The sequence below is a fragment of the Musca autumnalis genome, unplaced genomic scaffold, assembly GCF_047663935.1.
Source record: "Musca autumnalis isolate F117 unplaced genomic scaffold, ASM4766393v1 scaffold_1, whole genome shotgun sequence".
Classification (NCBI taxonomy): domain Eukaryota; kingdom Metazoa; phylum Arthropoda; class Insecta; order Diptera; family Muscidae; genus Musca; species Musca autumnalis.
This window is the reverse complement of record NW_027411644.1, coordinates 131,100,466-131,124,842: the sequence shown is the minus strand read 5'-3', so window position 1 is coordinate 131,124,842 and position 24,377 is coordinate 131,100,466. Positions and strand designations below refer to the sequence as shown.

General features: G+C 33.5%; 1 protein-coding gene across 3 annotated transcripts in view; it reads left to right on the top strand.

The window, feature by feature from the left end:
- Snap25 (Synaptosomal-associated protein 25kDa) overlaps window positions 1–22,813 on the top strand; it is a 762,009-nt gene extending 739,196 nt beyond the window's left edge. For all 3 annotated transcript variants that reach the window (XM_073992812.1, XM_073992795.1, XM_073992804.1), the window contains exons 6-8: window positions 6,274–6,402; window positions 22,325–22,469; window positions 22,526–22,813. In XM_073992812.1, coding sequence (XP_073848913.1) covers window positions 6,274–6,402; window positions 22,325–22,469; window positions 22,526–22,588 — 337 coding nt within the window. In that variant the 3' untranslated portion in view covers window positions 22,589–22,813. The remainder of the gene's footprint in view (window positions 1–6,273; window positions 6,403–22,324; window positions 22,470–22,525) is intronic.
- The last annotated feature ends 1,564 nt before the right edge of the window (window positions 22,814–24,377 follow it).

Below are 24,377 nucleotides of genomic sequence, written 5' to 3'. Positions count from 1 at the left end.
AAACGTCTATAGTAATTACAAAATGCTACGAATCTTCTTACATCATCTGCTTTCTTTGGAACTGGATATTTGGTTATAGCATCGTATTTTGAAGGATCTGGTGTGATTCCGTTAGGAGTTATCAAATGACCTAAATAAACTACCTCTGGTTTCAAGAAACAACATTTATTAGGGTTGAGTTTCAAATTGTACCTATTCAGCCTATCTAGTACCTTAATGAGATTCTCATTGTGGTGTTTAAAACTACATCCAAAAACTATTATGTCATCCACATAAAGAAATGCTTCAAACTCCAAACCAGATAAAGCTATTGTCAACATGCGTTGAAAACTATTAGATGATATATTCAGACCAAAAGGTAACCTCGTATACTGATAATGACCATTAGATGTCGAAAATGCTGTCAATGGTCTTGACTTAGGGTCAAGTTCAATCTGATGAAAAGAACTAGTCATATCTAACATTGAAAAATATTTCGCTCTCCCTAATCTATCCAAAATATCGTCCAAACGTGTTAATGGAAACTTGTCATTAACAATCATATCATTAAGTTTCCTAAAATCAACAACTAATCTCCATTTCTTCAAATTCGTCTGCCCTTTCTTTGGAACTAAAAGCAATGGTGCATTATAAGGACTAAGTTATGGCTCGATCAATTTACTTTTTAAAAGGTCTTGTACTTGAGCATTTATTTCTTCCTTATGCGCTTGTGGTAATCTATAATTTTTTATATAAACAGGATTTTTGTCTTCAAGGTTAATCTTCTGCTTATAAAAATTGTTTGTCGTTAAATCCTCATCTTTAAGATGGAATGTCGACTGATATTTCCTTATTATAGCTACAATTTCTTTCCTACGACTTTCACTTATGTCATCTAAAATAATTTAGCTTATTAACCTTTCAAAACGTTCATCCGTATAACTACTGTGTGAGTAAGAATGGTTAACTGTAAGTATATCGTAATTGCTTAAAGGAACTGTTTCTAATTTCATATGATCTATTGTCATGCCTTGGTCAGTAACGTTCAGTAATTTAATATGCTTATTTCCATTTTTCGGAATTATAGAATTATCCAAAAACACACCTTTTGTAATTTCCCGATTTAATACTACTGCATCTTCTACCAAATTGATGGTAAAATGTAAAATGATTTCACTCCTCTTCGATACAACTACCTGATTAATTTTGAAAGAACTATCATGTATAGGAATTGTGACGCTTTCACCATTTAAATTAAATGTTAGGATATACCTATCATAATCAACATTACATTTATATTTTGATAGAAAATCTCTACCTAAAATCCCATCTGTACTAAGTGGAATATCGTTTGATACTAGTTGAACACTATGTTCAATTACCATACCATTTATGTCTATTTTAACATTAGTTGACCCAAAAGATTTAATTATTTCCCTCGAAATGCCTGTTAAATTGCAGTATTCATCTGGATTTTCCTCATAACGGTACAAAAATTTTTCCTTACACATAGAAATATCTGCACCTGTATCAATCAAAAACGTAAGTGGATAGTCTACATCTATTATGTTTAATCTCACATATGTAATTCTTGAGTTTAGATGATATAGTGTAAATTTTTCTACTTTGTTTTTTTTTTATTGTTGAAGATTCAATCTCATTTTCGATTGCTTGAGTGAGTATTCCCCCATTGGCTCAACTTCATTTATTACCCTCTATTACAGAGAGTAATGTTTTTCAAAACGAACTGACAGTGTTGCAAAATTTTACTGATCGCTACCAATATCATGATTTCATCCCGGCGAAGGGAATTATCAATTGGCTTCTCAGTTTTTGAAATGATGCCTTTTTAGCGAAAAACCGAACTCTTTAAGTGTCTAGTATTCTCATATGAATGAGAATCACACTCACTTTTCGGCTTTTCCAAAGAAACACCAAAATCAAAATATTTTGCAACGTGTCAGCACGTATCAACTAAGAATTCACACAAGAATTCACATTCACAGTTGCCTGTGAGGTTGTTATTGGAATTTTGTTTGGAGCTTTTAACAAAGCTCCATTCGCCCGTGCCTCGGCTGTTTTTTGTTTGTTTTGTTTATTGTTGAAGATTCAATCTCATTTTCGATTTTTACCAATTCACACATTACTATGGACTTAATGCTATTATAATATCTCAATTAAAACATTATTTTCCAATTAACAAACGTTAAAAACAAAGTTTGCATCTATTGCAACGCGCTCAATCTAGCTTGTTGCTTACGTATCTGTTTTTTACTTATTTTTTTAGGTACTTAATAATAACTACCAAAGTTATCATTATACAAATTAATATTAACACCTCGATGCTTACGCTTACTGCTGTTGGAGAATTAGCTGTTGCCTGTAACCCCACTTATTTTTGTCTGGGTGCTCCCCATCTTTAGTTTAATGAATTTCTATTCTTTTCCAATTATTTTTGTGATTGACTTTATTTTAGTGATCACGCATTATTTGATAAGAAGAACCAAAAAAATAATTTCTTTTGACCACGAGCGGCTAGCGCTTACTGGTCGCTGACGACTGCAGAATTATGCAGCGTTCTTGTTTTCAAAAAATTCTCTAACAAAAAATTTACTTAGTCGATTCTCTCCCACAATTTACATGCCCTTTCCCAAGGCGGTGGGGGATCTGAGTTTACCATTCGAAGTAGGAGAGCTCGCTCCTTTTTCAGCCGCCAGGTGTAGCCACCTCTTTTCCGCTGCTTACTGGCGGTAATCGCCCTTAGCCCGGTAGTGTCTCTCATGTCCTCTTTTGTATCCTTTTTTTCTTCAAATCTACGATCCACGGATTGGACCGGACTGCCCGGATAGTATGGCAGTATCTTCTCAATGTTATTCACGAAAGGACTTTCTCTGCGGCTTGACGCAGGACCTCCTTTTTCATCTGCGGATTACAACGCAGGAATTCTTGCTGATTATAAAGCAAGTTGATTTGGCAGGATCGCCATGTAAAGAAAAACTCTTTTTCTTTTTGCTTGCTGATAGAGCAAGCTTATCTGATGTCAGGCACAAGTCTGACTTCTTTATTTTTTCATACCATATTTATATCAAAATCTTAAAACTAACATTGAGTTTCTTATTCTAAAAAAATACTCAATATCGAGCTACCCTCAAACAATAGGAAAAGAGTTCGATACAATTACATTTACATGGGTGTACATTTGTTTGTGTGTCTATATTCATTTACATATGTCTTTCATTCATATCAAACATTTTACAAATCCACTCAAATAATTTACTATTGGGATATTCTTCATTCCCATTGGTCAGAACTCTGACTCATCGCAATACGATTTCGAATTCTAATAAGAACTCGAGATCTTTGCCCTATATACGAGCTAGCAACAAAACAAAGACGAAACATGAATACAATGAACCTACAATGTTGCCGACCAACTCAACTTCAAACAAAGAAAAAACAAACGGCAACATGATGACACACCATTGTCATTTAATGTCAAAATGCTCCCATCATATGGTAGAACCTAAAGAATACTAATTATTATTGTTTAAAAAAAAAAAAAAAAAAATATTTTGAACGGCTTCACCAAAAATTCACATGTCCTTTGAACGAAAAATTGGAATTAATTATATCGTGATTTTTAATGCATTACACTGGTAACCCTGATCTCAACAACAATTATTTGCAGAAAACATGGCTAAGCCGTTGAAACTTTGTTGCTTATTCTCTTTTTTGGTATGTGTTGATCATGTGTGCTGCAAAATATGAGTATGCGTGTCTGATGCTTTTTGATGCAACAATATCAAATAGCATAAGCATCGCTAGCAATATTTTTGTCAAATTTGTTGCTACGTGCTGCCGTTGTTCATTGTTGCTAAACATATTTCGTAGAAATTTTAGCAGGCAAAGCTGCAAATATTCGGTGCTTTTGCTAATATGGCGTTTGCATTTTTTGTCATAAACTACGGAACATGCAACTGTTTTATGTTGTTGTTGTATGATGGAGAAAAACAAAAATTCTCAAACAATAAAAAAATGAAAATAAATGGTTGGATTTGTGTTGTGAAATTTCTATTTTTTCCGAATAAAAATTTGTACGCGTCATTTGTGCAAACTAATGACGCTAAAAGTAAATGTAAATAACCATAATTTATTTCTCGAATTTCGTAAAACGAAATCATATAATGTGCTAGTCAAAAAAGTCTTTAAATGCAAGAGCGGGATATAGTTCCAACAATTCCTTGTCCGGAATAGTTCCTTTGAATTAGTTCGTTCCGGAACTACACAACTCTAAAGAGTTGGACAATCTAGTTCCCGGACCGGATAGATTTTTCAAGTTCCTTTACTCAAAAGGAACTAGTTCCTTAATATAGTTCCAATTAGTTCCGAGAGCGATATAGTTCTATCAATATTTCTCCTTCATCGTTCTTTATATTTTCTTTGTTCCCAATAGTTCCGAGAGCGATAAAGTTCCATGAATCTTTCTGAATTATCGTTCTTCTTGTTTTCTTCATTCCACATAGTTCCGAGAGCGAAATAATTCAGTTATCGTTCTTTTTGTTTACATCGTTTGGTGGAATTGAGATAATTATAATAAATTAACTGCAGCGATGTGCATGTCATTTACGTTTATTTGCCAATGTTGTAGAATCTGAAAAATTAACGCAACGAAAAAGATCAACATAGGTGATAAATTTAAGAAACGAAATGAACTAAAGGAGCTATATAAATTGAAGAGCCGGATATAGTTCCAATAGTTAGTTATTAGGAATAGTTACTTGGAATTAGTTCGTTCCGGAACTACACAACTCTAGTTCAGGCATACGCCGTTGTAGTTCTCTTCCTTGGTAATACATCACGTCATCCTTTTCGTCTGCGTAGTTTTCAAGGAACTTTTTAAGACTCTTTGCTTCCTTCTCGTATTCTTCGCGTTTTCGTACTTCTCTTTGCTCCCAATGGATAAGATGTTTTTCGTTGATTTTCCTAGAATATTTCTCAAATATTTCCTCTATGCTCTTCCACATTCTACAGTTCTCTGCCTGTATTTCCATTATGAGTCTTCTGCAATTTCCGATAACCCGACTTCATCCTTACTGTCGAACTCATATGTGTAAATGTCCAGGCCACGGTGCTCGAACTCTTCCAAAGACGTTTTTGTAGTTCAGCCTTGTTACCGGTAGATGACAACTCCCGGGGTTCCTTTTAAAACTACAATTCTAAAACGCGTTATTTACTTTATTACTCTTCTTCACAACCGACTTTTATTACTAAGCACACTGCTTAAGTAAGCACACAGATTTCCTGTACTTCTTTACTAACCGACTGTTCAGTTTACGTCTCAAATACAACTGCCAATCGCTTCAAGTTGCCGATTCTTCCAGACGGAATATCTGGTAACGTCAGGAAACCAACCGTGCAACAAACACACAGACGCACACACGCACTGGACGAACAACAACTCATACACATACAACATAATCGAGAAAACAGAAATGACGTCATTGAACATGAAAGAAACTACAACAAAAACAATAGGGAAACACTAAGCGATAATTATGTGATAGAATAACAAAATAAACATGGAAAGTAAGACCCTGACTGATTAAGAAAATTCTAGACCGGTGGTGCTCAAATTTTTTCGGCATTAGTCTCTCTGAGCGAGTCTTTGCTTTGCTAAACCACGAAAGATTGAGAATAAAGAGATCATATCGCCCATTTACTCAACGAGTGAAAAATCTCAAAAAAAAACAGTTCTGAGAAAAACGCGTTTTAAGTTGGCGATTGATATTTGACTTCCCAACTTAAGTAGATTACTACACAGAAACTAAAATAGCTACTTGGACCTTAATTGGTAAACAGCTAGCCAGAAATCACTGGTAAATTTCTTTGCGAGATCATTACGATTCGAAGTGTTTTAGTGCTTCATAAACTCAATAAACATTTTTGTTGAATTATATCAATCTCGCAGTAAATGAGCTGTAACTCGTTGCGTTTTACAGATATCAACATGAAAATTTTACACACGATAAAATAGAAGTTGTAGAAAAAAACAGATATTGCTAACTCAGAAAACGCATTTTTTGAGTTATGCCACTCTTTGAGTAAATGAGCGGTATGTTGTTGTTGCAGTCGCGTTAACGTAAATGGGTGATCTTGGCTGTTCTATACAGTAGATGTTGTTGTAAAAGCAATTCAAACAAAGTAATTGCTTAATAAAAATTTACGTTACAATTCAATTTTTTTAACATACCAGTTAAATTCGTAACAATATTAATATATTATTTAATTTTTTAGGAGTCAGTCATTTAAAGAGGACGATGGAACCTGGAAGGGAAACGATGATGGAAAGGTTGTAAATAACCAGCCACAAAGAGTAATGGATGACAGAAATGGAATGATGGCGCAAGCGGGATACATCGGCAGGTAGGGATATTGCGTATACATTTGTCTAATACATTTTACTTATATAATGAAATACACATCATTCTCTCAACACAAATAAATACATTTTCGAATAAATCGTGTGTTTTTAGATGTGATAGACTTAGTAAATGTGTTTTGAGAGACATACTACTTACTCAGATATACTCGATATTTTGTGAAATTGTTACAAAGTGGTAATGGAGAAAAGGAAAAACTATAAAAATGTTAGAGGTTAACCGAAAAAGTGTATCATTAACATTTGGCAAAAATGCATCATTTTAGCTCTACTGCTTCACTCGAAAGAATCCGGATATACACTCCGGTTCATCTGTATAGAACCAACTAATATTAGTCTACAAATCTATATATGGTAAATAACAAAAATGTTTTGCAATCGATGAATCCGAGTTTCACCCTTTCAGAATTCGCGAACTGTTAACATATTCTATAAAGTATGACTACAATTGTTTAAAATGAAGTGTTTTAGGAGGGATCCCATAATGTCGACCATTAAAATTAATTTTCGTGGAAGCTGTGTTGGCATCAATGTAGAAAAATGGGTAAAAATGGGTTGAAGCCAACAAGTTTTTTTATGTTCCCATGCGATTTCTAGCTTAACCTTACATTTTATAGACCTTTTCCCAAAGAATGAATCACAGAATACTCCATGGGCTGTGTATGATTTTTCTATATATCCACTGCATCCACCTAAAATTGATGCTGACATTTTGAAGCCGGAATTTCGGAAGATAATATTCCAAACTCATAATAAGATTATAGAACTCGTGATTTTACGTCGTTTGGTGCATATCTCATGAGTGTGCTCCTTACAGCATCCTAGTAATTGGAGTCGAAAGGTCAAAATTTCATGCGTGAATTTTCTTACAAAACATATTTTTTGCGTGTAAAATTTACAACTGTCATTCAATTTCCTTTGAAACCCACGTGAATTTAGCTTTTTTACGCATCGGTTCTAATGAAGGCTTCTCCGATCGAATTCATCTACTAAAACCGCGGATATAGATACCTTGAAAATCGGAAAATCAGCAAAAATATATTTTGACAAATCCGCGTACTAAACCGCGATTTTCTTTAAAATTTTTTACATAAATGGAATCCTTTACTCGCGATTATAATATTTGCGAAAACACGTGTCATAAAAAACAGAGATAATATGGGTATTTCGCCAAAAATTTAATGTGGAGGCACATCCGCGGTTTTTGAAGAATCTATTTGAAATAGATGTATATTGACGTATTTTTGATGGGCGCTGATGAAACCGGTTTTTTGCAGTGCATGATGCAACTGGCGGCACACAATGGCCGCTGAGTGAAACATCGAAATATGCATAAATATTGAAAGAGATTGATTCGCTTTATCCAAAATCGGATGCGCATCAACCGACTTTAACTAATTCGCGAATTACAGGCTTTTTAATTTTCATATCTTTTAAATGATAGTAATTTCAATATTACTCTTAATTTCCTACCCTTATAAGTAATCACAGTAAGCAGTTAAGCTTTCACGATGGTAAACCATATATTTTGATAAAGTTTTAGCAGAATACTTTAATTTATGTATTAGATTTTAGCGAAATAGTTGGATAACTCTCAAATATTTTTTCTAATTTTTCGAAACAAACCAAAAAATATATTTGTAACAATATTTTCCAACAATGAGTTCTTTCTCTTTTGTTGTTGTTATATTATGCAATTTATAAAGCCAATGTTTATAATTTTGGTTTCACATTTTTTTACGCGTTGTCTAGTTTCTGTAAGTATTTTTAATTTAGTTTTTTAGAGGTTTATACGGACACTGTGTTAGTATAATTTAAATTTATTGCCAGATTTTTTAATTTTTTGATTTTCCGCGAAATTAAAAACACATTTTGGAAAATTTGGTGCATCTACGGATGGATATCAAATGCTGTTACTGATATATGCTTACATTTTCTCAATACAAAAAATAAGAAATTTTAAAATATTTTTTCTTTATAAGAGGATAAAAACCGCTATAACTTTTGCGCACATCGGCCAATTTCGTGAACGCGAGCATATTTGAAAACAGATTTTTTTCCTTTAACTCTATACTAAAAATAGTAGATGTGCTCGTGAAATTTTTTTTTAATTTTTTTCAAATGGAATTGCAAAGGAGTTTTGTTATTTGCCATGGTAATATTCAAAAAAGTTTTACAATCGTTGAAGTTGAGGTTCACCATTTAATAAGTCGCGAACTGTTAATATATTTTATAAAATATGGATACATTTATATTAATTGAAGTGTTTTAGCCAAGATCTCATAATATGGACCATAAGAAATAATTTTCGTGGAAGCTGCGTTGGTGGTAATATAAAAAAATGGGAAAAATGTGTTGAAGTAAACAAGTTTTTTTGTGTTCTTTCTTGATTTCTGGCCGAACCACCCAAAATTCAAACCTGTGCTCAAAGAGAGAACTAAAGAATACCCCTTGGGCAACATGGTTCTAGTGTATGACTTTTCGATATATACACCGCATCCCCCTAAAATCGATGCTGACATTTTGAATTTTGATTTCAGTGTTTTTCGAATTTTTCTTACAATTAGATGGTGCAACTGGATAATATTTGCAAACTAGTTACATGATTGTATAACTCGCGATTCCACGTCGTTCGATGTATATCTCATGAGTGTGCTCCGTACAGCTTCCTAGTAATAGGAGTCCAAAGGCCAAAATTTGGTGCGTAAATTTTCTGAAAAAAACCTATTTTTTGGCTTTAAAATTTACAACTGTCGTACAGGTACCCCTGAACCCCGCGTGATTTTAGTTTTTTTACGTGCCGGATCTAATAAGACCTTTCGCGTTCGAATCCATCCACTAAAACGCCGGATATAGATACCTTGAAAGTAGGAAATTCTGTAAAAATAAATTTTGACAATTCCGCGAATTGAACCGCGATTTTCTTTGATTATTTTTACATAAATGTAATCCTTTATACGCGATTATAATATTTGCCAAAAAGAGGTGTCACAAATTACAAAGATTCGGGAGTAATATCCCTATTTATCCCAAAATAGGATGTGGTGGCACATCCGCAGTTCTTTGCGAATCTGTCTAAAATCATTTATATTGACGTATTTTTAATAGGCGGCCATTGAAATCGGATGCACCTTATAATCATATGCACATCGCGTAATTTTTGCCCACTTGAAGGTTTTTTGAATAGTAAGATGCAACTGATGGCACACTTTGGCCGCTGAATGAAACATGGGAAAATCCATGCATATTGATAGACATGGACTCCCTGTATCCGAAAAGCACATGCACCTCAACTGATTTAAACGGATTCGCGAATTACACGCCTTTTAACTTTTGTGTTTTTTCTTTGATTGTGATTTTAATATTACTCTGTACTTCTTAACTCTATTGCTTATTATTCTGAGCAAATATACTTTCACGATGACAAACTATTTTCCTCGAAGAAGTTTTAGCAAAATACTTAAGGTTTTGTATGGAAATTTAGCGAAATAGTAGAATAACTCCTAAAAATGTTTCTTCAATTTTTCGTATTAAACCAAAAAATATATTTTTGAAATAATAGTTCCACAATAAGTTTTTTCTTTTGTTGTTGCTGTAATATGCATCTTATGAACCCAATCTTTATAATTTTGGTCTCACATATTTCTGTGCGTTGTCTAGATGCTGTAGAAATTTTAAATTTATTTTTTTGAGATTTATATGAACTCTGAGTTAGAATAAATTAAATTTACTCTAAGATTTTTTCATTATTTGTTGATTTTTCGCGAAAATAAAAACAAATTTAGAAATATTTTAACATCAGCGGATAGATATAACATTCTGTAAACGATTTATACATATATTTTCTTATTAAAACCCAATGGGAATTTTTAAATCTTTTTTCTTTATATGGGAATAAAACCCCCTATAACTTGTAGGGGGAACGCGAACATATTTGAAACCACAATTTTTTTTCTTAACCTAAGTCCCAAAAATCGCGGATGTGCTCGCAAAAAAATTTTAATTTTTTTTTTGTCAATTGTATTGAAAAGGAAATTTGAAATTTACCATATATTCTCCATTATTATTTCAAAAAACGTTTTGTATCGAGCGTATAACATCATCTTAATATATTAGTGTCGAAAAACCCGCAAAAAAATATTTGTTTGTATCCGAAAATAACGAAATTCTAGGTAAAACTCGTAAAAACAGATTTTGAGCTATATCTCAGGAACAAGAGCTGATGGAGAAAAACCGTGACCAGATTTGAAAATAGCTCGCCAATTTCAATTTTGTTGAGCAGTGTAATCAATGCTCAGACGAAACGGCTGAAGCTAGAATCTTGAAATTTTGTGTGAGGGTTAATCTTGGGGCGAAGGTGCTCGATAAGGCTGGGTTTTTGGAAATTCGTCCTAGAAGGATGCGAAAAGCTCTAAAATGTACTAAAAATTGTCTCATTTGTGTGGCTGACCGCCTTATAATCAATGCCCAGACGAAACGGATGAAGCTAGAAGCTTGAAATTTTGAGTGTAGGTTGGTGTTGGTATGTAGGCGTGAGATAAGGCTCGGTTTTTGGAAATTCGAACTGGAAGGGTACGAAAAGTACTAAATGGTACTAAATATGGTACCCTTTGTATTAGGCAAACGGGAAAAGCTAGAATTCTGAAATTTGGGATGAGGGTCACTGGTGGAGAGTTAGAAAGATGTACCAAAGGGTTTTTGGAATTTCGACCTAGAAGTGTACGAAAAGTACTAAAAGTTATAAAATTTAGTACCAGTTGTATATTTTGAACGGCTATAGCTAGAATCTTGAAATTTGGTATGGAAATAAAGGATGGGAGGTGGTGTTTATGAAAGGAAATTCGTTCTCATGTGTACGAAAAGTACTATAGTGTACTAAATTTAGTACAATTTGGATTTGAGTGAACGGATAAAGCTGGAAACTTGAATTTTAAAATTAAGACTACTATTGAAGAGTAGGATTGAGATATGAGGGTTATTTTTGGAAATTCGTACTTATGTGTACAAAAAGTACTAAATTTGGTACAATTTGGATTTGGGTGAATGGATAGAGGTGGAATCCTGAAATTTTGAATTATTATTACTGTTAGAGTATAGGATTGAGGTAGTTTTGAAAATTTGTACTTATTCGTACGAAAAGTACTAAACGGTCGTGAATTTGGTACAATTTGGGTTTGGGTGAATGGATATAGGTGGAATCCTGTAATTTGGAATCAAGATTACTGTTGGACTGTAGGATTGAGTTAATCTTGGAAATTCGTACCTACGGGTACGGAAAATACTAAATTTGGTACAAAAGTACTAAATTTGGTACAATTTAAATTTAGGTAAACGGACAGAGCTGGAATCTTGAAATATTGAATTAAGATTTCTATTGGACTGTAGGATTGAACAAGTTGTGGAAATTTGTAAGAAAGTACTAAATGGTACTAAATTTGGATTTGGGTGCACGGATAGAGCTGGAATCCTGAAATCTGGAATTAAGGTTACTGATGGGGTGAAGGATTGAGGTAGTTTTGGAAATTCATACTTATGGGTACGGAAGGTACTAAATGTACTAAATTTGGTACAATTTGGATTTGGGTGAACAGATAGAGCTGGAATCCTGAAATTTATAATTAAAGTTACTTATGGGGTGTAAGATTGAGGTAGTTTTGGATATTCGTACTTATGGGTACGGAAAGTACTAAATGGTACTAACTTTGGTATACTTTAGATTTGGGTGAACGAATAGAGCTGGAATCCTGAAATTTGGAATTAAGATTACTGTTGGACTGTAGGATTGAGTTAGTCTTGGAAATTCGTACTTATGTGTACGGAAAGTACTAAATTTGGTACAATTGAAATTTACGTGGACCGAAGAGCTGGAATCCTGAAATTTGGAATTATGATTACTTATGGAGTGTAGGATTGAGGTAGTTTCGGATGTTCGTACTTATGGGTACGGAAAGTACTAAATGGTACTAAGTTTTGTACATTTTGGATTTGGGTAAACAGATAGAGCTGGAATCCTGAAATTTATAATTAAGATTACTTATGGAGTGTAGGATTGAGGTAGTTTTGGAAATTCGTACTTATGGGTATGGAATGTACTAAATGGCACTTAATTTAGTACAATCTATATTTGGGTGAATGGATAGAGCAGAAATCCTGGAATTTCGAGTTAAGGTTATTGTTGGAGGGTAGGGTTAAGGAAGTTTTGGAAATTCGTACTTATGGGCACGGAATGTACTAAGTGGTACTAAATTGGTACAATTTATATTTGGTTGAACGGAGAGAGCTGGAATCCTGAATTTTAGATTACTGTTGGAGTGTAGGACTGAGATAGTTTTGGAAGTTCGTACTTATGGTTACGAAAAGTACTAAATGGTACTTAATTTCGTACAATTTAGTTTTAGGTGGACGGATAGGGTAGTATCCTGAAATTTGAAATTACTGTTGGAGAAAGTTGAAATTCGTACTTTCATACGAAAAGTATTAATGGTATTATGAATAGAGATGGAATTCGGAAATTTGGTATTATAGACCCTCTTGATGTGTAGGGTTGAGATATGGATGTGGTTGTGGATATACTTACAAAATTTCAAAATGGCACAGAATGTGGTTCAAACTGTTATTGTGTAAATTAGTAGAGTTGAAATTGTGAAATTCGATATTATTTGTACGTACATATGTATACGAAAAATACTAAATTGCGGTTGGGATTATGTTTTAGATAAAAGGCAGTAGTTTTTTAACTTATAAATATTATAGGTACTGTATTTGGTACCAGTTTGGCGTTGAAGAGATAAAGTGGAATTTCGAATTGTTGTTGAGGGATGGTGTTGGTGTTTAGATAAGAATTTTTTTTCAAATGCATACAAATTCTGAAATTAGGCTTAGGGGCTGGCTGAATTATTGAGAAATACATAATGGTATTAAATTTGACGTTGGTGTAGCAATGAAGCTGGAATAATATAATTAGTGTGTGAAAAGTACAAAATTGCAATCAATTTGGTATTGGGCTAAGGAATAGGTATATTATCTATTTGACAGGTTCATTTTTAGAAGTGGTCGTACAATAAATGTACTAGGAGTATTAAGTAATACTAAATATTGAAGCACTGGTATTGGGTGAATCGATAATTGAAATTTGTTGTGAGGATCACTGTTGAGATTGGATGTATGAAAGGTTTCCACATGTAATACTATTGACATTGGGTGAACAAGTAGAGCTAAAACTGTAACAAGCTAATGAGCTAAGGTTCAGGATTCTAAAAATTGTACTGAATAATGTTCTATTGTTTCTATGTTAACACGAATTCGATTTCTAAATAATGTAATGATTGTTTCACAAACATCCCAGACGGGACAAGGGAGACTTCTCTCATATCAATGAGTGCACCCCGATTCATATTAGATCAATGATATGGGACGTACTGATTATCGCCGAGTCCGAACGGCGTGCCTTACGACACCATTTGTAGAGAAGTTTTACATGACTGAAATACTCAGTAAATGTCGCCAACATTACTGAGGGGTATTTTGCAACCGTCGAAAATTTTATGTTGCCTGACCGGGGAATCGATCGGTTTTCTACATTTTGATATCACAAATTCCAAAATTCGGACTGAAATTTTAAATGTAGGTCGCTGTTGAAGTGTAGAGGTCTTTTTTTGAGATTCGAACAAAACATACACGAACAGTACTTGAAAGAAATTAAATATCAATTTAAATAGCTATAAGTACATAAAAATGTTCAGTGTTCACCATATTAAATGTTTATTTGAATATTATTTCTTTTCCGCATACGAAGTAGCGGGCATTTTGCTAGTACCGTTATATCTGACGAAAGGAGAGAAATTGTAAATTATAATTTTGTGGACATGTAGAGTATATAGTAGCCGATATTTTCAATACCTAACATATTTCAAATATGCGTTATAACGGTACTTTTTACTCGCTTCATGAAACAATGTCAAAATATTAGCATGTTTTGATGGTTCACCAGGATAGCACCACCCCAAGAATTTATCCTTTGTTAGATGTGGTAAACTTTAACAAAAAACTATTAACAATTAAAAATAAATGCCGTGAGTGTTGATTGCCAACAAATATTGTGCAAAAATTTGTATTAGGGTCTTGAAATTTGATGAAAATCGATGCTTACAACTCCAAAAAATATTTTTATGCAGAAATCGGTAGAAACAATTTATAAAGTCAAAATTTTATACTGAATTATGTTCAAAATTTTCTATACTACTATAAAATTACAAAAAAAGTCACATTTGATAGGTTTATGAGTCCGAAACAGAGGAAGTCCGAACGGCGTGTCTAAGACACCTCTTTTGTAGAGAAGTTTTACATGGATGACATAAACAGGAAATGTCGCCAACATTACTGAGGGTCATTTTGCCACCGTTGAAAAGTGTTGTTGATGTTGCCTGGCCGGGGAATCGAACCCACGACCTTATGTGTGCAAGGCGGGTGTACATACCATTGCACCACGGTGGCACCCAAATATTCATGCATTTAGTCCCGGTCAGCACTAGTTATTTAATGAAATTTTGCGTTCACAGATCGATTTCCATAGTAGAATCTTTCTTTCTTTATTTCCACTTAACTCCTTGGGGAGCATAGGGCCTTTACAAAGTTTTTCCAAACTATTCTATCATTCGCAATACGTTTAATTTCATTCCAGCTACTGCCGCTGCTCTCCACTTCCTTCATCAGGCTTCTTCTCCAAGTGGTCTTTGGCCGACCCTTCCTTCTGTGCCCTTGCGGGTTCCAGTCTAGGGCTTGGCGACATATCGACGCCTCCAAACAATAGTATGCTAAGTCGACTTAGCATGTTTTCAAGTTCTTTACATTTTTATATTTAATGTCCTTTAACTTAAATCCTGTCAAATTTTGGTAATAATCGGACAATCCGAACAGAAGTTATAAACAAATATTTACTTAGCATAGTACTGAAGGTCAAAGAAATTTCCAAACTTTTAGAGCTTGTCCTGCAAAACTCACTGTTCAGAATTAGCAAACTAATATTTGGAGGTGTCGAACGTCCTTTAACTTAAATTCTGTCAAATTTTGGTAATGATCGGTCAATCCGAACAGAAGTTATAAACAAATATTGACTTAGCATAGTACTGAAGTTCAAAAAAATTTCCACACTTTGAGAGCTTCTCCTGCAAAACTCACTTTTTAGACTTAGCATACTATTATTTGGAGGTGTCGATATCTCATCTTGTTCTTTTCGCAATGTGTGACCAATCCATTGCCACTTCCTTCTTTTTATTATAGCGGGAAATAGGTTCTATATCACATTTTTTGTACAGATTTGCATTGCTTATTACATTTGGCCACCAGATTTTTAAAATAGATCGCAAGCATCTGTTTGTGAAGCTTTGCAATTTGTTGTTAAGGGTTGTTGTAGTTAACCATGATTCGCAACTATACAATAGTACTGACAGAACGTTTGATTTGAATATGTTGATTTTTGACTTCGTTAGTATAACCCTTGAGTTCCAGATGTTTCTTAATTGAAAGAAGGCGCTGTTGGCTTTACCAATTCTGAATTCAATGTCACCCTGTGCACTGCTTTCGGTTGAGATAACGCGTCCCAGATAGCAGAATTTGTTTACGAACTCTATTTGTTCCTGTCCAATGACAAAATGATTGTTGTTTGATGCTTTTATTGCTAAAGTCTTTGTCTTTGCGGTGTTAATTCTTAATCCGACTTTCGCTGAGTGGGCAACTAAGTCGTCGAGTTTAGACTGCATATCTGAGTGGTTGGTGGATAGTAGGAAAATGTCGTCTGCGTAGTCTAGATCCTCAAGATGGCTGCTTATAGTCCATTGGATACCACGACGGCTACCTGCGATTGTTTCCTTCATCACATTATCAATTACCAGAAGAAATAGTAGTGGCGACAGTAGGCATAGTAGAATAATATCATGAAATTGCTGCAGTGGAGAACCCGATCTAAGAACGCATAATTTCATGAAATTTTTTCAATGAAATCACTATTGTGTAGACTCGGACTTAGTTGGCAGATCGTGTTCAATAATATAGAAAAGCATGGGAATCTGATATGTAATTGAAGAAATAGATAAAAAGATATATGTGCGATTTTTTAAATTTCTCTCTTTCAGTGTAACAATTCATAATTTTGTGTCGTTTTTACACATTTTCGTAGTGTTTTTTGGTCTTTGTCAGTAGAGATTTGTGGTGGTTTTAACACAACTTATCTGTAGCGATTTTTATCTCGGAATAAAGTTAGGTATTGAGAATATCGGGTGCTATATACCCTACATGTCCACAAAATTATAATTTAAAATTTCTCTCCTTTCATCAGATATAACGGAATTTGTACACAAATATTGGTTGGTTCTATTCAGATGAAGCGAAAGGCGTACAGATAATGAAGTTTATTTAATTGACTTATATGTATATCCGACACAAAAAGGGATATGAAGAAAGTATTTTGTAGACTTTTGTTCCATTCGGTCGACAATTTAAAGACACGAAATAAGAAAAAAATTCAAAAAACTAAGTTAGCTAAAATTCTAACAGCCTGTTTCTGTATGTCGAAAGAAGAATGTGTGCGAAAGAAACACGACCAAACTTTTGTGTGTTTTTCAAATTTGTTTTTTTTGTTTTGAAGCAAAAGCAAAGGTAAAATTATTTCGAAAACTAAAGTTCGGGGGTGTTTCATTCGCACACATTCTTATTTCGACATACAGAAACTGGCTGTAAGAATTTTAGCGCCAAGCGAAAGTCGTACAGCAATTATAAAGACAAAATATTTATTAAAATAATTAATCCTTCAGCAATTCCTGCTTTCAGTTTAATTCTTTTTCGATTTTGTACAACCACTATAGACGATTTATTGTTCAAGCTTGGACTACAGTCTAGCGTACTAATGTTATTGAAACAATTATTTAATACAAGTGATCGCAAATACTAAGCTTTTATGCCTGATATATCATTCGCCAGGTAGTAAGAACTCCTTTTAAATTTAAAATTGCGCGGTTCCCTTCGCAATGACGACACTAGTAAATATCAAAGTATTGGATAGCGTTGTAGTTTTAATTTTTGATATCTGCTGAATCGATTTTCTTTTTGTAAAGTTAAATAAATTACACTATGCAATACTGAAAATGCAAACAATTTCTAGTATGCACATTTTGAAAGTACATATTTAGACTACAAAAACCCTAGTAGGGTTTTGTCCTGTCAGATCCAGTTCGGATTTTATGGCCTCATCTAAACTGGGCTAAATCTACACTTTTTTGCATTTATTAGACCTTTATCTCAGAAACGAATAGGAATTTGGCCTTGCTGTCTTTAGGAATATTGTAGCCATAAACTAGTAGAACTTATCTTTTGAAAAAAACACATAAGAAAAACTCCATCTAGGGCATCAAAATCTATAAAATATACAAAATTTTACATAATTGCCGAAATTCTAGTCAGTACCGGCTAAACTATTGGGAGTTGAACCAAGTAACCTTTTTGCAAAAATCTTCCAAATAAAGTTCTCAACAATTCTTTAGAACATTCTGAAACTCTAAAATGCTTGCTTCATGTTGTTTCAGCGTTATTTTGCATCATATCTTTTACAACACGTATTTCAAACACAGTTCACACCAACAGTTTATTCTCGCATTTCGGATTTCACTACATTATTGACATTTGTATTAAATCGTCGTTGAAAAATGTACTGAAAACATTGGTGTAGAGGCATTTTACAACAATGACATGTTCTTTTGTGTATTACATTCCAGGGAATAATTTTCTAAAAGAAAATATTCAGAAAAAATTAACGGTTTTGGAGATACGATGCGAAATGTATAAAAATTGTGGAATTTTTGCATATATTGTGAAATTTGAGGCAATAAATGTAGTTTTCGAGTTCATTATTTCTCCAAATATTTTATTTTTGTCTTATCTACAAATTTGCTTCATAGTTCAGAAGAAGATTCGCATTGGTTTCAGAGATATAGCCCATGTTTAGATGGGGCCATAAAATCCGAGCTGGATCTGACACAACAAAACCCAGCCAACTTCTTGTCGTTTGGGTCTGTACTTTCAAAAAATCCTCAGTTCGAATTGTTTGCACAAGGTCACCTTAAAAATGTTGCACAATGTTATTGGGCTTGGAAGAACTGATGGAGCTGAAAATGAGATTCGAAGTTAGAATAAATGGTTCATATAAGAAGGCAAGTTTTTAAGGTTTTACCCTGGTGTACGAAAAGTATTAAATTTGGTACAATTTTGTTATTGCATGCATGATAATATATGTTTTTTTTGAGATGCTTATAAATTCTGAAATTTGGTATGGAAATATCTACTATTAGGTCTTGGGTTTCTTTTTTTACAAAAATATTTTACCTTCTTAGGACAGAAAGACCTAAATTAAAATAAAATTTAATATTGAATAAAATTGGAATTAATGCAATAACATTTTTAGTGTTCGCCATTTCCATATTAAGTATTGTTTATTTGATTTTATATCCTTTCCGCATACTAGTATTTAATTATTGTCTTAACAATTCATATTTTCCTAAATTCTGGAAGACAGGAAAGATTCTTCCCATCAAAAAAAAAAAAAAAAATCAACAGACATTTACAATTTGAGACCGATTTTACAGTTATCAAATTTGGGCAAGCTATTTGAAAAAAATTTTGCGGGATAAAATGGATGCAGGTTTACCAAACGGCTATATTTCAGAATTTCAATTCGGCTTTAAAAAGGGAAATTCGATGCGTTAACAAAATTTAATAAAGATATAATTTCTAATTTGAGAGAAAGAAAATGCAATCTCGCTGGATGTTGGGAAAGCATTCGATAGGACTTATCACGATGGCATCGTGTATAAAATGACTCGTTTAGGCTTTGAACCTCATATAGTAAAAATGTTCAGAAGCTTTCTCACTGATAGGAAGTTTTATATTCAGCTTGAAAATATGAAATCTTATATGAATAGTGTATCTAGTGGTGTTCCCAGGGGTCTATTTTATCGCCACATCTGTTTAATATTTACATGCACAACTTTCCTCATACGCATCAAAATTCTTTGGGTGTGTTGTACGCTGACGACTGTCTTTTGTATGCACACGCGGAATCTCCAAGTGAAGCGCTGACTATTGTATCCTGTCACTTAAGAACGGCTAGGGTGCCACCGTGGTGCAATGGTAAGCACACCCACCTTGCACGCTAAAGGTCGTGGGTTCGATTCCCCGGCCAGTCAACATCACAACTTTTCAACGGTGGCAAAATACCCCTCAGTAATGTTAGCGACATTTCCTGAGTATTTCAGCCTTGTAAAACTTCTCTACAAGTGGTGTCTTAAGGCATGCCGTTCGGACTCGGCGATAAACAGTAGGTCCCATATCATTGAGCTTAATATAAATCGGGGTGCACTCATTGATGTGAGAGAAGTCTCCCTTGCCCCTTCTGGGGTGTTTGTGCAACAATAACGTAATATAACAATGCTTTTTATACTGAATAGGGCATAAAGTTCAATACTTCCAAGAGCGAGGCTATGTATTTGAGAAACACTTCCGGTAAATGCAAGAGATGGGTAGTTCCTGAAATTAAGTCTTTGAGACTGTCTCTGAATGGTGTGGAAATACCATTTAAAGACAGATTCAAATATTTGGGAGTCTGATTAACCAAATTGTTTAAATTTAACCAAAATTCACGCTGCAATTTGGGGGAGGCATATAGTATTAAGGGGTAATTTGGAAGACTCTTTAATAGCAGGGTATTACCCTAAAAAAATAAAGTTATTGCTATACAAAACTACTATTAGACCCGTTCTGGTTTATGCCTTACCTATATGGGTTTCGATATCACCAACGGTAATGAAAGAGTTCGGATTACTGGAAAGGAAAATACTACGTCTCTGCGTGGGAAACAATTTTCAAGCGTGTAGCAAGCGTTTCTCAAATCAGTATATTTATGAGGCAGCTCATGTTATGTAAATAGACTTTATATGAATTCTAACTCACTTATGCAAAGAGTTGTTGAAGAACAAAATGAATTCGATTGGGAAAACGCCAACTATGTTTCTCCACTTGGTATTGATTTGGCTATGGCCTTGGATTCCATTGAGTGTCCAGATTTCTATATCTGCACCTCTCCTGGTAAGCACAAGGGCTAGGTTACGGATCAGATAAAAGGTTTTCTCGATAGAAATGTGTTTTATTGCTTAAAGCACATCTCTATCGTTATTACAGTTTATCTGCTTAGTTTAAGTTAGGTTAGGTTTAGGTTAAATTTAGTTGTAGGATAAATCATATATAGAACATATTTAAATTTAGTTTTAACACAATCAACATTATATGGAAAAGCATTTTGCTGAACTTAACACACAGGACATTAAAACCAAACACTATAGTTTTAAGCGCCCACTGAAGTTCAGCTCTTTTAACTGAACTATTTCAGTGATCTAGTTCATAGTTCACTAACCAATTGAATTTGATGAAATTTTGTATGTGGAGTTTTGGGAAATCAGGTAAAGTTATTCAAAATGTTTTAAATAGCAGCTTACAATGCGAAATCTCAGAGACTATTAGACATATTCATGTACAATACAATGGTAATTTTGGTCTTTATTATTATTGGTTGTTTTGTTTGGTTTTTGAAAACTTTATAATTACAGATAACATCTTCAAATGTGGTAAGCGGGACTACTCGAACATACATTTAAATCCTTGGAATAACTCCATATAGATACAATTTTTGAATACAGTAAAGTCTTGATAATTCCAACTTTAATTTAAATGTATTTTTATTAATTACTAAGTTTTTCATGTTTACGAATGTTCAATGAATCGTGTTCAAAATACCGGGAGGTATCGTACTATTGCAGCTATATAAAACGTAGACCTATACCGACAATTTTCTGCTGGAACATTTACGACCCCCAACGAAGACCAAATACTAAATTTTTTCTACGAGAGATATAACAAAACGTTTTCAAAACGTGGACCTGCGTGAATGTTTTATACACCAAATTTAATACCGATTTTCTTGATTTTCTGCACGCTAGATCGGTACTTTTTCCCACTGTGCGACGGTGTCACTTTATGCATTTGTGAACCACATGTTGCACTAGATTGGGAATCGTTCGTTCATTGATCATGTACGGTCACCGACTGATTCTATATATTCAGTGAACTATATCGACTGATCTAGTTCATACGCTATTTCCAATGAATCGTTCAATTGAACTAGTTGATCTTAAGTCACAATCTGCCACTGGTTTTTTTTGAAATGCCTACCCCTAAATTTGTTCCATTTGATACAAACACCTTATATGAAATTTTATGGCGATGGTTAACCAGTGCCACCAGAGGGTCTTTGTTTCCATAGTAATTTGTATGTGACCAAATTTGCATTTTCACGAAAAATCTCTAAAATCCGCATTTATGGTCCAATCAATGAATGTTTACCAGTTCATTGTGTGGCTAAAATAGAATTCTACAAAAAATTGTGAAAATCGGATCAGATTTTGGTATAGCTATATAGGGCCCAAAATACCTGAAATCGGCCTATCGGAGTTATATCAAAATCCGGTTTTCACATTTTTTAGGATTTGTTTTTTAGCCACACCAATGAACTGGTAAAAAATGTTCATCGATTGGACCATAAATACGGATTTTAGAGAATTTTCTTGAAAATGGACGTTTGGCCCCATAAAAATTATTATGGAATTATTATTATGGTGTCACTAGACGGGGCACGGGTTAACGTAAATCGATCGCCATAGAAATTCATATATAAGGTTTTTGGCGTTTAAAAAACAAAACTTTGTCCGTTTTATGTAAATACAACTGTCTTTATATGACACGCATAATGATTTAAAACTATTTTAATAATTTAAATTTTAATTTAATTAATTTTTTTCGAATATACAGAATAACAAACGATGCGAGGGAAGACGAAATGGAGGAAAATATGGGACAAGTCAATACGATGATTGGCAACCTTAGAAATATGGCCCTCGATATGGGATCTGAATTAGAAAATCAAAATCGACAAATTGACAGGATTAATAGGAAGGTAAGTAAAAATGACATACATATAACATAAATGCGACCTAATTCCGTATTTTGCAGGCCGAATCCAACGAGGCAAGAATAGCTGTAGCAAATCAAAGAGCACACCAACTTCTAAAATAAACACCTCTTCTTTCTTCGTCTGTTACTGTGATATGTAAAACGCGTATAATTGCATAAATGGGGTTTTGAAGAAAAATGGCTATACTTCCAAAGAACATGACATGCTATATCTTGATTTTACATTTTTGCTCACTGGAAATGTAAATGAGTTATAACAAGGACTTTTGTATATTTTATGCTGCATTCAAAGTTGGCTCCAATGGAAGTAATATTTAAATTTTTAAATAATATGTTTAATACATTTTTTATTTCTTATACAAGTTGACTCAAACTAAGAGTGGCATTAATCTACTTAACGCCACTGGTGGTTTACACGCCACAAGAAATGGTTGAAAAAAATCAATAAATTGGGATTTTATGCTTTACAATTCAAAAATAGGTTCGGGTCCATTGTCAAACCGAGTTATTCTTTGACGATTTTAAATGTATCAACAGATTTATCTCTGTAATATTTCTAACGGACTTTGTCTGATTTTTTCGCCCAATGATGCTGTTTAAGATTTATTATCGTTCCGGCCCCTATCTTTATCCTAACGCGATCTAATTATAAAAGTTAAAATTGCTGATGGCTTATGGATCTCACCATTTAAGGCAAATTGTAAATATATAGTTCTTCTTGATAGGAGAGATACCGTACCACCTCTGAAATGTATGCCTACGTGGCACAGTGGAAAAAATACCGATCTAGCGCGCCAAAAGTGAAGAAAATCACATACGCCAATTTAAAAATTATTAGTGCCGTATTGATCTAATGTGTCCACTGAATCTAACGAAAGTTAAAATAATTTGTTTTCCATCAGTCAGAGCGGAATAACGGTTAATTTTTTCGTTGAAAATTTATGAACTGGTTTTCATAATATATTTTAGTAGTAAATTGGCGATCGTCTCTTGCAGTCTTCCATACAAAGTAATTTTAAAGCTTTATTGTATTAAATATTTCTTGAAGACGGTGAATTAAAATATATTGAATATAAGATGTTTTTTATTTTAACTTGGATTTTACACTTAAAACATGTGACATCCGATTTTATTTTAAACTCGAGTACTTTGTTAAAGCTATAACTAGGGAGTGTCGCAGGATGGCGCCTAGATTTTTTATTTTAGTTTTATTACACATAGTTCTTAACAAATTTGCAAACTTTTAGCTGCAACAAACTGCAACTAATTTTTTTATAATCATTTTTAGAAAAAACGTCAATTATGCCATTATTTTGTATATTTCGCACCATATTTCCAAAACTGTTGGATTTTTCGTTGACTTTTCTTTAAAAAAATATCCGCTTTACTGTAATTCATAACTCTTCAGAACATTCCATTCTTGTAAAATGCCAATATCACGCTGTTTTTGGCACATTTTGCAAAGACAATTTGATTAATATATATGTAATGCATTGATATCCCAAATATGAAAATAAACAGTTTACAGGCTTGCTTGAAATAGGTTTTGTATAAACTATAATATGAAATACCGCCTAAACAACATGAAATAAATATTTTAGAGTTTCAGAACGTTCTAATGAATTACTGAGCACATTATTTAAACAATTTTTGCTAAAGGTTACTTGTTTGAAGTCCCAATAGTTTAGCTGCTACCTATTATATAATAAAAATTGCCATATATATTAATAAATGAATTAAAATGATTCTTTTTGAACTAAAATTATCCAAATCATGGATAAACATACGACAAAATATTGTGTTAACGTCAATGTTAACTGTTATGGTCACCTTATTTCTAACTTCTAACTTTTATTTCATTCGTTCTAAATTTGCATCCCTCTCTTGGTAC